General features: G+C 59.6%; 2 protein-coding genes across 4 annotated transcripts in view; both read right to left on the bottom strand.

Annotated features, from left to right (window-relative positions):
- Window positions 1–6: 6 nt before the first annotated feature.
- PHOX2A (paired like homeobox 2A) lies at window positions 7–5,475 on the bottom strand. The gene is made up of 3 exons (XM_038138929.1): window positions 5,056–5,475; window positions 3,140–3,327; window positions 7–2,157 (listed from the first exon to the last, which is right to left on the bottom strand). Exons 1-3 carry the CDS (start codon window positions 5,261–5,263, stop codon window positions 1,729–1,731), a joined length of 825 nt encoding a protein of 274 aa, XP_037994857.1. The 5' UTR covers window positions 5,264–5,475; the 3' UTR covers window positions 7–1,728.
- Window positions 5,476–9,008: 3,533 nt separating this feature from the next.
- The window catches only part of CLPB (caseinolytic mitochondrial matrix peptidase chaperone subunit B), a 74,676-nt gene continuing 70,281 nt past the window's right edge, over window positions 9,009–13,403 (bottom strand). For 2 of the 3 annotated variants that reach the window (XM_038128491.1, XM_038128482.1), the window contains 4 exons: window positions 11,609–11,682; window positions 11,019–11,138; window positions 10,477–10,581; window positions 9,009–9,705 (listed from right to left, as the gene is read on the bottom strand). In XM_038128491.1, coding sequence (XP_037984419.1) covers window positions 9,454–9,705; window positions 10,477–10,581; window positions 11,019–11,138; window positions 11,609–11,682 — 551 coding nt within the window. In that variant the 3' untranslated portion in view covers window positions 9,009–9,453. The remainder of the gene's footprint in view (window positions 9,706–10,476; window positions 10,582–11,018; window positions 11,139–11,608; window positions 11,683–13,403) is intronic. The other variant, XM_038128499.1, reaches the window with a different exon arrangement.

Raw genomic sequence — 13,403 nt, 5'->3', positions numbered from 1 at the left:
AACTTCCCCCCACTAAACCCCTGGCTCCTGTGTTTGGAGGTGTTTGGTAAATCTGGAGTGATTTTTATCATGTTCATGCAATGGGTGTGGTGGAGCTCTCAACGTGGCGAGGCGGGGAAGGGTCTGGGGAGGGGGGCAAGATGGGGAACCCAGGGGAAAGAACTGGGTCCCAGTATAAGCTGTCACCCCTCCAAGCTGGCTGTACTGGTCCCAGCAAGGTGGGGACCAGGTCCCTTGTCCCCTTCTTGCCCATCTTGGGTACCTCAGACCACATCCCCAATAGCCTGCCATGCTCCTTGTCACCATCCCAATGCCCCCAAGACCCTCTTCATCATCACCCCCCAAAGGGCCCCTAGAGGCCAGGGGGGCTGTGTGGGGCACCCCTCTCCTCCCCCCCCTTGAGGGGGCTTCCCATGGGGTTCCCCTTCAGCTTCCTACAGCTGCTTGGGGTCTTTGAGTGGGGGGCACCCTAAATAATCCCTAAGGTGCTGGGGGTCTGTGGCATCACCTTGGGGGTTCTGGTGGGTTTCAGGGGGGTCAGGGAAGGGGACTATGCAGCCCGCCCACCCCTGCAACCTTTGGTGAGGGTGGGGTGCAACAAGGGCTGAGGGCCAGCAGCAGTGTCAATAAATTAAGTTTAATTTGGATTAGTGGCATTTGCAAACGTGGGTAATAAATTACAGAATGGTTAAAAAAACAAATAATGAAAGAAAAGTGGGGAACCCACCTCGGGGGAGCTGGGAGGGATACAGGGGGAACAGGGATCCATGGATGGGCAGCCAGCATCCTCGCCATGCCGTGAAGCCCACCAGCACAGCAGCGCTGGTGTCGTGGGTGGCTGGGCACGAGGGGCCCACCGGCAGCACCCCCCGCTTCGGGAACCCTTTGGGAGCTCACAGGGTTGTGCGGGGGGTCCCAGCCGCACCCGAGCCAGTGTCAGTGGGAGCACCCAGCCTGCTGCTGGCAAGGGGTCTTGGCTGCTCCGAGACATCCCACTGGCTGCGCCAGGGGTCCATCCCACAACACCCGCCTCGAGGGGCCGCCTCACCCGCAGCAGTTCTGGCGCCCTGTCCCCGTTGGCAGCGCCTGCAGCGATGCAGGCGAGTGCTGTACCTCCCAGCCCTGCATCTACTCCCCACAGTCTTCGGGGGTGGCGGGTGGGTGTCTTCTTCCTGCCAGGGCGCTGCTGGGGGGGAATCCATGTCAGCAGGCAGGATCTGGGTGAAATCAACTCCTCCCCACACGAAGGGGCGTCTCCATACCGGACTCCCCGGCACTGCCCACCCCGTGGACCCCAGAGGCGCCCCCATAAAGTGCTTCCTCGCCCCCAGCCCAGCGGCACAGACCATTGAGGGGGGCGTCTCCTGGGGCGATGCTGGAGCACCCACAGTGCTGTGGGGAGCCCCACATCTGTCCCCACCCCTGGAGTGCACCGGGAGCCCCCAGACCCAAAGGCTCTGCCAGGGGCACGCTGGCTGAGCGTGGGGGTGGTGTCCCCCGCCTTGCACCCTCACGGTCCCACAGCACCCACGGGTGTCGGTGGGAGCTGCCCCACTCCGGGTCCGTCCCATCAGCGCAGGGTCCGGGAGGTGGCAGGGGGCGGTCCCTGCTCCCTCTCCCCGTTTGCTGAAGCATCGTGGCCGGGTCCGTGGTGGGGGCGGTGGGTGGAGGGTGCAGGGCGGGGGCGGAGGGGGGTTTGGGGGGCAGCCGGATCCGGTGATTCAGCGATCAGAAGAGGTTTGTCTTGATGCCGTTTGGTTTCCGATGGAAGGAGGAGAGGACACCGGAGAAGGGTCCCGGCACAGCCTCGGTGGGCTGCCAGGCCTTCAGCAGCTCGGCCGTGTTGGGGGCACCGCTGCCACCCCCCACCCCTGCCCAGAGGGGTGCCTTGAGGGGCTGGGGGGCATGGCCGGGTCCCAGGGGTGCCCCCGCGCCGGGGCTGGGGCTCAGGCTGCCGCCGGGGCTGCCGATGGCAGCAGCGGGCAGGGACGCCGTGCTGTCTGGAGTCGGGCTGCAGTTGGATTCCTTGGATTCGTCGTCTTCTGAGGAGGAGCGTGGCTCCGACTTCTTCCCGGTGCTGCCGGTGCCACCGGCACCCTTGGCATTGGCCGCGCGCTCCTGCTTGCGGAATTTGGCTCGACGGTTCTGGAACCACACCTGGAGGAGATGGAGAGGGTGGGAGCACCCCTTGCCACGGTCCCTGGGGCTTCGGGGAGCCTGTGGGTGCAGGCAGCCATCCCAGGCTCCGGGGTGGGCTTCACAACCCTCCATTCCCTCGGGGAAAACGTCTTCCGCATCGCCAGAGGGATCCACGTATTCACAACAATGTAGATTTGTGAGGTTGACGCCAGGCGCTGGCGTGTGCTCCGGTGTTGGCAGGGGAGGGAAATGGGGAGGGGACATCATCACACTGCACCCACAGCTGCACCTGGTGCGTCCAGAGCCCACCCCACAGCCTACACCCCCTGCTCCCCATGGAGCCAACACTGGGGTCCACACTTCACTCGCCATCCCCCTGGGAAGGAGGGGGCCAGGACCCCCACTCCAACGGCTCCCTACATTCCTAAGGGGACAGATGTTCTCACAAAGGGGGTGTCTGCACTCACCGAGGGGGGTATGAAGCCACAAAGGGGGGTATTCACTGACACAGGGGTGATCCCACACAGAAGGACCCCACAAAGAAGGTTTTGCATTGACACAGGGTGTCTGCCCTCACAAAGGAGGATCACACGGGGGGTCTGTGTCTGTCCTGACTCCCCCAGGAGAAATCTGCACTGACACAGGGGACACCTGCGTCCACAAAGGGCCACTCTCTGTCCTTTTTGGACTCTCACCAACCTCAAGGTGTTTGGGACTGGATTAAATAATTAATGACAGAGATGGTGCTGTGGCATGAACCAATGCCCACACTCTGCTGGGAGTCAGGCTGTCCCCCCCGAGCTCCCAGCAGAGCAAGGCTGCGACCACAGTGTGTCCCCCGACTGAGGCAGCACCAAGGCCGAGTCCCTTCCTGCCGCCCCTGCCAATGCAGGGAGCAGAGCAGCAGCGTCCCACGGCCAGGGTCCCTGCTCCAGCGGGATTAGAGCATTCCACCCCCATCTGCAGCTTCCCAGCCCCCTCCTCCCTCCCCGGAGCTGACCTGCACCCGTGCCTCGGTGAGGTCGATCTTGAGGGCCAGCTCCTCGCGGGTGTAGATGTCGGGGTAGTGAGTCTCGGCAAAGACCCTCTCCAGCTCCTTCAGCTGGGAGCTGGTGAATGTTGTCCGGATCCGCCGCTGCTTCCTCTTCTCGTTGATCCCCGAAGGGTCCGAGAAGAATTTGTAGGGAACTGGGAGGGAAACGGGGAGTCAATATAGCCGGTACACTGGGAGGGCTGTGGTGGGCACTGGGGGGACACCCGGGCAGGGGGCATCAGGCAGGGATGGACCAGGAAGGGATGGAGTGAGAAGGGATGCACCAGGCATGAGACACTAGGCAGGGACGGATTGGACAAGGATGGATCGAGCAGGGATGGATCGGGCAGGGATGGACCGGGCAGGGAACACTGGCCAGGGTTAAGTGAACCGGGAAGGATGAACTGGGTAGGGGTGAGCCGGGAAGGGAAAGAAAGGGCAGGGAAAGATTGGGCAAGGATCGCGTAGGAAGAAATAGACGGGGAATACATGAACGGGCAGGGGGATGCACTGGGCAGAGGAATCGGCAAAGGACAGATGAACCAGGAAGGACAAAATGGGCTGGGATGAACCAAGAAGGGGTGGACCGGGCAAGATGAATCAGGACATGGACCGGGCACGATGAACCGGGCAGGATGAACCAGGCAGGACGCCGCGGGCAGCGCGGGAAGGACGAGGGCAGGGCTGGATCACTGCCCCCCGCTGCGCCCCCGGCCCCGTTCGTTCGTTCGTTCGTTCGGCGGGACGCGGGGCCTCGGGGCAGGAGCAGGGCCGGGGGGCAATGCGGTGCCCCGGTGCCAATCGGCAGCTCCTTCGTTGTCGGCGCAACCACATGCAGCGCCTCCGCGGTTGCAACGAATGCGGAGCGGGGAGTGGGTTTCCAGCGGCGAGGACCTTCCCCAGCCCCGTTCTGGGGCCGCCACAGCTCCAGGGATCCCCGGGGATCCGCCGACGTGCTTGGGAGGGTTCATCCCCACCGGCGGAGGCGAGCGGGGAGACGCGGGACGGGGGGCGGCAGGGACCGAGCCAGGCAGGACCAGCCTGAGCAGCTTCGAGCACCGGCAGCCCCGGGAACCGGTGGGACCCAGCACCAATAGTGCCAGGAATCCATAGCACCGGGAATCGATGTCATGGGGAACTGACGGCACCGAGGACCGACAGCAGCCGTTACCGACGGCATCGAGAACGAAATGCCGAGCACCGGCGGCAGCGGGAACGGGCAGCACCGGGCACTAGTGGCAGCGTGCACTGGCGGTACCGAGAACCGACAGTACCGGGAACTTGCAGGAAAGGGCACTGGCGGCACCGGGAACAGACAGTTCCCGGAACCGGCGGCATCGAGCACTAACGGTGTTGGGCACTGGGGTCACTGGGAACCGATGACATCGGTCGCCAACGGTGCCTGGAACCGACGGTTACGAATCCTGACAATGCCGGGCACGAGCGGCACGGGGAACGGGCAATGACGGGCACTGTCGGCACCGGGAACCGATGGTATCGGCGCCGACAGCACCGAGCATTGACGGTACTGGACAACAACGATACCGGGAATTGGAGGCATCGGTCACCGGCGCTACCGGGAACCGGCAGTAACGGGCACCGTCGGCATCGAGTTCTGACAGTACAGGGCAGCGGCGGCTCCGGGAACCCACAGTACCGGGCACCGACGGCATCGAACACTGACGGTACAGGAGACCGACGGCTGCGGCAACCGATGGCACCGAGCCCTGACATCACTGGCAGCCGCCGGTCCCGAGCCCCGGTGGCCCCGGTACCCCGCCGGTTCCGATCCCGGCCAGCCCCGACGGCGCGCCCGCTCCCTCATGCCCGTCCAGGGGCTGCCCCCGGCGGCTCCCGGCGGGTAGGGGGTCCCTCTCCCTTACCTGCCGAGTAGGGCGAGGGCTGGTGGTCGCGAAGGGCACCCAGGGCGCAGCTGGCGGAGGCGAGGGGGGCGCAGGCGGGCGCAGGCCCGAAGCCCCCCCGCATGGGGCTGTACTGGAAGGAGCCCGCCTGGCTGCAGGGGCTGAACTCGTAGCTCGCCTCCATGGCGGCCACGCAGGACTCGTAGGAGTTGAGGTAGGAGTAGTCCATGGCGAGCCCGGTGCGGCCCCGGCTGCCGCCCGCCCGTCCCCGCCGCCTCCTGCCCGCCGGGCCCCCGCCCGCCCCCGCCACCGCCGCCGCCCCGGCCCGTTAATATACCGGCGGGGGGAGCGCGGACAAAGGCTGCGCTCGCCGGGGGCTTTTGCATGACAATATCTCCCGGGGACGGCGGGAGCGGGCGGAGCCGACACCCCCCTCCCCTCAGCCCCCCGCCCCCCTTAACCCTTCGTGGGCGCACGCACCCCCCCACCTCGGACCGATTCCGGCAGCCGCTACTTCGGGGCTGGGGATGGGGGACAGCGGCCCCTGGGCACCCCCCGGAGCAGCGCTCGGCGGGCCTGCTCTGGGACCAGCGCTCAGACCTTCCCGCCGTGTCCCCATCCTTCTGTATCATCCCTGTCCCCCAACGCCATCGCCATCCTATCCCCATTCTCACCCCACGGCATCCCATCCCATCCCATCCCATCCCATCCCATCCCATCCCATCCCATCCCGGTCCTCGGTCCTGTCCCTGCCCCTATCCTTATCCCATCCTGATCCCCATCTCCCTCCTTGTCGCCATGCCATGCCATGCCATGCCATGCCATGCCATGCCATGCCATGCTTTTGGGGCTGAGCATCCCAGGGGCTGGAGGGCAAACAACGCCACCACACCCTATCCCTGGGTGCCCTCCGCCGTCCCTGGGTGCAGGGGGGCAGCAGGCAGCTTTGGAGGGGTACTCAGTCCCACCCCTCTCTCCTCGGGGGTCTCTGGCCTTTGCAATCCCCCTCCCCAGCTTTCAGCCCGGATGAATTTCAAAGCGCCCCATCCCCCCACCCCCTGCAGGGACCAAGGCAAAGGCTTTCGCCCCTTTCAGCGGCACCAGAGGGGCATGTGGGGAGGGGGAATGCGGGAGGATTTGGCGGGATTTGGGACATTTTCAAGACAAACACTTTCACTAAAGAGGATTTAAAAGTCTAATTGTGCCCAATGAAGGGCTTTGGGTCCCCCAGGGGAGCGGGGGTGGTGGGGGAAGAACGGACTCTGGCTGGGTCCCGTGGGATCGGTTCGAATCTGTCCTGGCCCATGTCCTGCCCTGTATCCAGCCCCGCATCCTGTCCCACCTTCTCCCCTATATTCTTGTCCCATCTCCTGTCCTAGCCCATGTCCTTCCCCATTTCCTGCCGTGTATCCTGCCCTCTGTCTTGCCCTGTGTTTTGCCCCGTATCTGGTCTTGTGTCCTGCCCCACGTTTTGCCCCATCTCCCGCCCTGTCTCTTGGCCCTGCCCCCTGCCCGTCCTGCATTCTGCCCCACATCTCAAGCCACAAAGGGTCCTGCTCCCTCCTGGACTCCGATCCCTGGGAACAGCCCCCACTTCCCCCGGCCGGTCATCTCTGTCTCCGCTCCCCCGCCCGAGCCCCCTGGCCCCCGGTGGGTGCCGGTGGTGCCCCCCCGCCCACCCCAGCTGCGCGGCCGAAGCGGGCAGGTTGCTAAACAAGTTAATTCGATCAGGGCGTGGGGCTGGCGCGGAGCGAGGCCCCACTGTCGGGCTGCTGGAGCTGTGAAAAGTTAATTCAATTAAGTTTTCCCTCTAAACTAATTAGGCAGCAATCTGCCACGCAAGGAGCTGCTGGTGCTACCCAGAGACGGGCAGAGCCGGGAGGGCGAGGAGGAGGAGGGAGATGTAGGGGGAGAGCAGAGGGAGTGGAACATGGAGGGGAGTGGGATGGGGCGCAGCTGGGGGTAGAGCCAGGGAGCTGACCCGTATCCCCGCGGCTCCCGTGGGATGTGGATGTGGGTGATCCCTGCGGACTGTGGTGGATGCAGGGAGATGGGTGCTGGCAGTGGCCCAGCTGTCCCCGGTGCTGCTGGATGTGGGGGAGATGGGTAAACGTTGACGCTCCCTGCTCCCGAAACTGGCAGCATTGGCAACGGGGAGGGCTGAGCACAGTGGTGGAGATGGGGACAGGGACCCCCATCACTCCATCCCATTGAGTGCTGGGAGCTGCCTGTAGGCTTGGACGTGTGCCCGGGTGGGTCAGGGTCCCTCCAGAGCTGCCTGGGGGGACTGATGGGACCCTCTCCAATGGGATCCCTTATGACAGAACAGCTCCAAAGGGACTGTCCTGATGGGGGACTCCTTCCAATGAGACTCCTTGAATGGGACCCCTCTGATGGGTGGACCCCCTCTGATGGAACTCCTCCAATGGACCCCATGCCAATGGGACCCTCTCTGATGGGACCCCTCTACAAGATCCCCTCTGATCACACCCCAAACTCCCCCAGCTCCATCCCCAGCTTGGTTGGGATGACAGCACCCACCTCATCATTACCATATCTCCCACACTGTCCAGCCTTTATCGTCCCATGGAGTCCCCCAGATTACGTGTCAGGAGCTCCTGGTGGGTCCCTCAGCCCCGCAGCTGCTCCCAACGGTGCTGGAGGCCTCTGTTCACTGCCACATTGTTCCTGGGGACAAAGCTGGGGTGCTCCAGTGTGTCCTGAGCCCTCATGCTGGTGGCACCTTGTGCCCTGACTGGATTGGGTGCCAGCATGAGGTTCAGATGTGGGGAACTGAATGTGTCTGGCACAGCCAAAGAGGATTCTTCTTCCAGATCCCATGTTCCCAGCACTCTTTCTGGCAGTGGAAGCCCATTTACCTGTATTGGCACCAAGAAAAACACCTCAAAGGGTTGTGGAAGGCCCATGTGGCCCTGGCTCCTGCCTGTGGGGCTATGATCCATGGGGTTGGCACAGCTTGGCATGGTGGGATGTGGCATGGTAGAGGATGGTGCAGTGTGTAACAGTATAGGATGATGTGACTTGGCAAGACATAGTGTGACCTGGCACAGCATGACATGGCACAATATGGCATGGCACAGTGTGATGGCACAGCACGGTGTGACACGACGTGACCCAGCACAGCACGGCAGGGCACACCTGTGCCCTCGTGGGCACCTGAGCACACAGCTGAGGGCACACCGCAGTGAGCAGCTGTGCTCAGAGCTGCACACCCATGCACACACACGTTACACCTTTGTGCTTCCAACACACATGCACACACGTGCAGACCTCACTGCACACCTATGTGCACCTGTGGAACTGAATCTGACCTTAACCCTCCAGGGATGTGATCCTGCTCCAGCCCCTGGCATTAAGCCAGGAAGAAAGCTACTGGGATAGGAAGGGGGTTCAAGGAATCCCCCACCAACCCTCCTTGCATCCCTGGAAGACAGGAACCAGTACCAGAACCAAACCCTCCTGGGGACATCAGGGTAGGGGGTAACAGTGGGATGGGGATCCCATCTGCATCCCAAGGGACAGTGACTTGGGGCTCACTAATCCTGGGAGGGTTCAATTTCTGTATGTATTTCATGTTCTACCTTTGAAACCCTGTATGGGGTGACCCCAGTAGTGACCATGTCTCCTATTCCACCATGAGCAGCTTCCTGAAGGAGCCCCCATGGGGGGGAGCACAGCCTCTGTGTCCCCATGGGGACAGCTTGGACAGCTCAGTTCCACTTGAGATATTAAAAATTTCCTGGAAGAAGGTCATGAGAAAAAGATTCAGCAAGGGGTTTGCACCAGGATGTCGCCTGGCTGGGCTGGGGAGATGAGACAGTGGGTCCCAGCTCCCTGTGGTATTCCTCACTCTTGATGACATTCCTGGCTCTTGGTGGTGAGCTGGAGACCCAGGAGTGCCCTGGGATGAGGGTGGTGATCTCAACAACTGCTCCTTCTGGGGACACAAAGGATTGGATGCGCATAGCATGTTTATTGCCATAGAGAAACGGGGACAGTACAGAACAAGTGCCTGGTGGCTTTTACACTCTCACTCACTTCCCATTCCTCACCTTGGCAGCCCAGCTGACCCAGCAAGCCCCCTCCCATGGGAATGACAAATTCATCCCGGCTCCCACATGGTCCACAATTTGCTTCCCCCTTCCTCAAAAAACTCCCAACACCCTGTGAAACCCCAGGACCATCCACTACCCCATCCCTGAATGGCACTAGGGCACCTTGTCACACGCAGCTGCACCCCCAGAACCCTTCGTGCCCATCCCAGGGCAGCTCCTGCCCGTATCTGTGTCCGTGCCTGTGTCCATGCCCAGGGTGGCAGGGCTGTGGCTCTGCCCTCTCTGACACTGCTCACTCCAACTCTTGGGGTGTTTTATTGTCACTGTGAGCGCCCAGTGCTGCCTACAAGAAGTAAGTGATGTTTTTGGGGTTCAGTGGTGCCTGGATCTCCAGTTTTCGGGCCTTGCGGTCCTTCTCTACAATCTCCAGCCGCAGGGTCGGCACCTTAGATTTTTCTGTGCTGGAGGAAGACCCCTCTGTGGTTTTCAGCAGCTGCTTGTCGGAGTCCTCCACGATGATCCTGAGGGTGCAGCCCTGTGGCAGCAGGTCCTGCTCGTAGGCAGCTGCCAGCTGGTTCACCACGCGCCGCTCCACCTGAGGGACAGACCAGATTCTGTCAGGAAAACCCTGTGGAGTCTCCTATGGAGATGGCCAGTTCCTCCCCACCCTCAGGTAGTGCAAAATCATGCAACCATTTCTTCATCCCACTTATTCCCAGTCTCTGGAGTGTGGGTGTGCCACTTCCTCCACAAGACCACAGACATGTCCCCAGAGATGAGGACAGTCAGACCCACACAGTCATGAAATCATGGAAGGTTTTGGGTTGAAAAGGACTTTTTAAAGTTTGTTAACATTTCCATCCCCCTGCTGTGAGCAGGAGCACCTTCCACTAGATCAGGTTGCTCCAAGCCATGTCCAACCTGGCCTTGAACACTTCAGGGATGAGGCTGCCACAGCCTCTCTGGGCAACCTGTATCAGAGCCCTACCACTCTGACAGGAAAGAATTTCTTCCCAATATCCCATCTAACCCTGCCCTCTTGCAGTTTGAAGCCATTCTCCCTTAACTTATTACTCCAGGCCCTTGTCTGAAGTCCCTCTCCAGCTGTCTTGGAGCCCTTTTAGGCACTGGAAGGGTCTCTAAAGTCTCCACAGAGCCTTCTCTTGTTCAGTGTGAACACCCCCAGCTCTCCCAGCCTGTCTCCAGAGCAGAGCAGCTACAGCCCTCAGAGCATCAACATGACATCCTCTGGATTTGCTCCATGACTCCATTTCTCTTTTGATGCCTTTCCAGTTCTGGCTCTCCCTGGGCAGTGGGGCTGGAGGTGACAACACGAACTTCATCCCAACTTCCCTCTTGTCTTCACCTCGTGTTTGATGGAGCGGGCACCATAGTGAAGGTTGTAGCCATCAGCCAGCACGTCCATGACCTCCCTGTCCCAAAGCAGTGTGATGTTGTGCCTTGCCTTGGCCTGCCAGGGCGGAGGGGAGGAAAACAAAGAAGAATTATGGATGTTCCCCAGCAAGCCTGGCACTCTTCTCCTTGAGCGACGAGGATGCTGCACTGGGGTGCTGAGAAGGGCTGAGCTCTACCAGGCCAGTTCTTCCACAACAAAGGACCCCCAAAATCCCATTTAGCCCACAGAAAGCTCACATGTGTAAAGACCAATTAGACAAATGACATCAATGAAGGCAGCCTGGAGCTCATCCCTGCTGCAGTCCAAGAGGAACTATCACTGCTGCTCCCAGAGGTCCCAACTCTCCCCAGCACCCCGAGTTCAACAGCTTGTATGATGATGGTAAAGAAACACATCATTGTGTATCTTTACCCCAGGGCAGATGCTCCAGAAGTGATTTCTTCTAGAGTTATTCTGAGAAGTCTCCTCTAAAGCCACTGATATTTTTTTACCTTTTTGGCCCAAAAATTGAGCTCCTTGTTGACCAGCTGGATGAGCTCTGAGTGGCAAAAAGGGAGAAAATAGACAATTTCATTGATCCTCCCCAAGAATTCGTCCCGTCTGAAGTGAGCCTGCAAAAACAAGGGAGGAAGTCAGCTGGGAGAGGGATGGTGACCCTGATGGGAACAGCAGGGAGAGTGGCATTGCAGAAGGAGTTCCCCAGGGAACCGCCTGGTTCCCACCTCCCACCGCTCCTAACAGGCATCCAACCCCGCACTATGGAGCTGGACAGCATCAGAAACATCTTGAAGAAATTGAAGATCATGGGGATGTCACTGCAGTCAGGTTTTCCTGACCTTGGGAGAACAGAGACCCCCAGACAACACTGCAGCACTTCCTGTCCTGAGTCCCCTTCACACCATGCACCGTGGCTCCACTCCAAGAGTAAAGCAGCTGTGATTTACTTCAGCTGGGCTCTGACCTCTCCATTTTTAGTGGGGTTACATCCCTTCTCTCACAGCTGGTAGAGAAACACAGGGAAAGAGTCTGGGACCAAAGCTCAGGACACCTGAAACTTGAGCCATGAAAACACTGTCCATACCTTCAAGATGGGGCGAATAACCTTTTCCTTGAACTGCTTGGAAATGGTGATCTTGTCGGTCATCTGGACATCCTCTGGAAGAGAGGTGGAGTGGGGATGTCAGTAGGGACAGTGGGACAGTGGCTTCATCTCTGTCTGGATGAGCTGGAGCTGAGGGCAAGGAAGGGTCTGGGGGGTACTGCAGGACAGACCTGGGACCTCCACATGTGGCAGCAGTTTGCTTTGGCAGTATGGTGTCCCTGCACTTGGACAGCAGTTCTGGGTCCTGTGGTGCTCCAGGGGAACATCCTATGCTGATGTGGCTCCCTTGAATGGCCAAAGAGCCCTGGCTCTGCTTCTGCTCCCTGCTCTGTGCCCACAGGAGTTGCTCCCAGAGGTTTTGGGAAGCTGAAGTGCCCAGTAGGGCTCCAGAGCAGCCGATGGAGAGCACACTGAGCACACTGGCCCTCTGGGGCTGTGAGAACTGAAAGAGCCTACGGTCTCTCCAGCAACCACCAAACTCATGCTCAGGGTGCCTGCGGCACTGCTCAGGCTGCAGTCTACTTCCCTCCGCTGACTGCAGATGGAGCCAGGGTCTGGCTGCTCTCAAATCCTGGCTCCCAGCCACTCTGGATGCTTGGCTGCAGCATCACCCTTCTTCCTCCCAGTGTTGTCTTCCTCTTTGTCTTCATCATCCCAGGTCTTCCCGTAGCTTCACTCATTCCACACTCATTTGCCTCCATGTGCTGTTCAACACCAGGGTGCTCACAGGGAGACAGATTCCTGTGCTCTGGATTGCATCCGGGCAGCCAGGGCAGGGCAGGGGACACAGGCCCATGCTGGGTGCTGGGACCCTGTCTCAGCTTTGCAGCCTTGATGAAGACTGCTGCCCCTCACCAGCAGTGGCAGAAGGGGTTCTCAGGCTCCACTCGACAGGTAGTTTGGGTTGGAAAAACCCTCTGAGACCATTAAGTCCAAGTGTTCCCCCAGCACTGCCAAACCCACAACTAAACCATGTTCCCAAGTTCCACATCCATGTATCTTTTAAATCCCTCCAAGGATGGCACTTTAATGACTTCCTGCCATGGCATCTCCACACTGAGAGCTCAGAAAATGGGCAGGAGCTCTTTGAAACCCAGTTGAGGGCAGCTGCTGTGCCCAAATGCCCTTCCCAGCTCATCTCCTGCTGCAGCTATGCTGTCCCAGAAATTAAAATTCAATGCTCTCCTCAATGAGCAGGGAAACGTTTGGCATTTTCAAATGTTATTCTGGAAGGTTCAGCTGACAGTGTGTTTTGTCCTTTACCCACCCTGATCGAGGTTTAAAGATTCTGAATTAAGCCAGTGTCGACAGCCACTTCTCCAAAGTAAAAGGAAGAGACCAGGAGAAAGAAACTGGAAAACAGATTTGATGACAAAATCCAGTGTTTTTTCCTGGTCCTGTGGAGCTGATGCAGGAATATAGTGTATCTGAGATGGCACAGGCTGCAGGATACCTTAAGAAAGAGGTGGCATCCAGACAATTAAGATCATAAAAGGATCTTAAAAACCCCAAAGTAAGTTTTTTTAAAACTGATGAGAAAAGAAGGGATGCAGTCACTGTCCATGGTTTTCTGGTTATCCACAGGCACAGCAGCACCTGATGGAAACAGGCTTTTCCTCTGCTAAAGTTGTGACAAACACTGCCTAAAAGGGACAGTGCTAGTGTAGTTATGATATTTTATGAAAATCCCTTTTCTTCTCTTGAGAAGCTGAGAAGGCCTCAGCTTCAAGCGTAAACAATTTGTTATCTGCTACTGTGGAATGCAGCAGGTGCT

Source organism: Motacilla alba, chromosome 1, assembly GCF_015832195.1.
Source record: "Motacilla alba alba isolate MOTALB_02 chromosome 1, Motacilla_alba_V1.0_pri, whole genome shotgun sequence".
NCBI lineage: Eukaryota > Metazoa > Chordata > Aves > Passeriformes > Motacillidae > Motacilla > Motacilla alba.
This window is presented reverse-complemented; position numbering and strand designations above follow the sequence as displayed.

Excerpts from the sequence above, each read along its gene's own strand:
- PHOX2A (XM_038138929.1), bottom strand. The coding sequence starts at position 5,263 with ATGGACTACTCCTACCTCAACTCCTACGAGTCCTGCGTGGCCGCCATG. Across the intron at positions 3,328-5,055 it reads GCCCTCGCCCTACTCGGCAG|TTCCCTACAAATTCTTCTCG; the intron begins GTAAGGGAGAGG and ends TTTCCCTCCCAG. Across the intron at positions 2,158-3,139 it reads TCACCGAGGCACGGGTGCAG|GTGTGGTTCCAGAACCGTCG; the intron begins GTCAGCTCCGGG and ends CATCTCCTCCAG.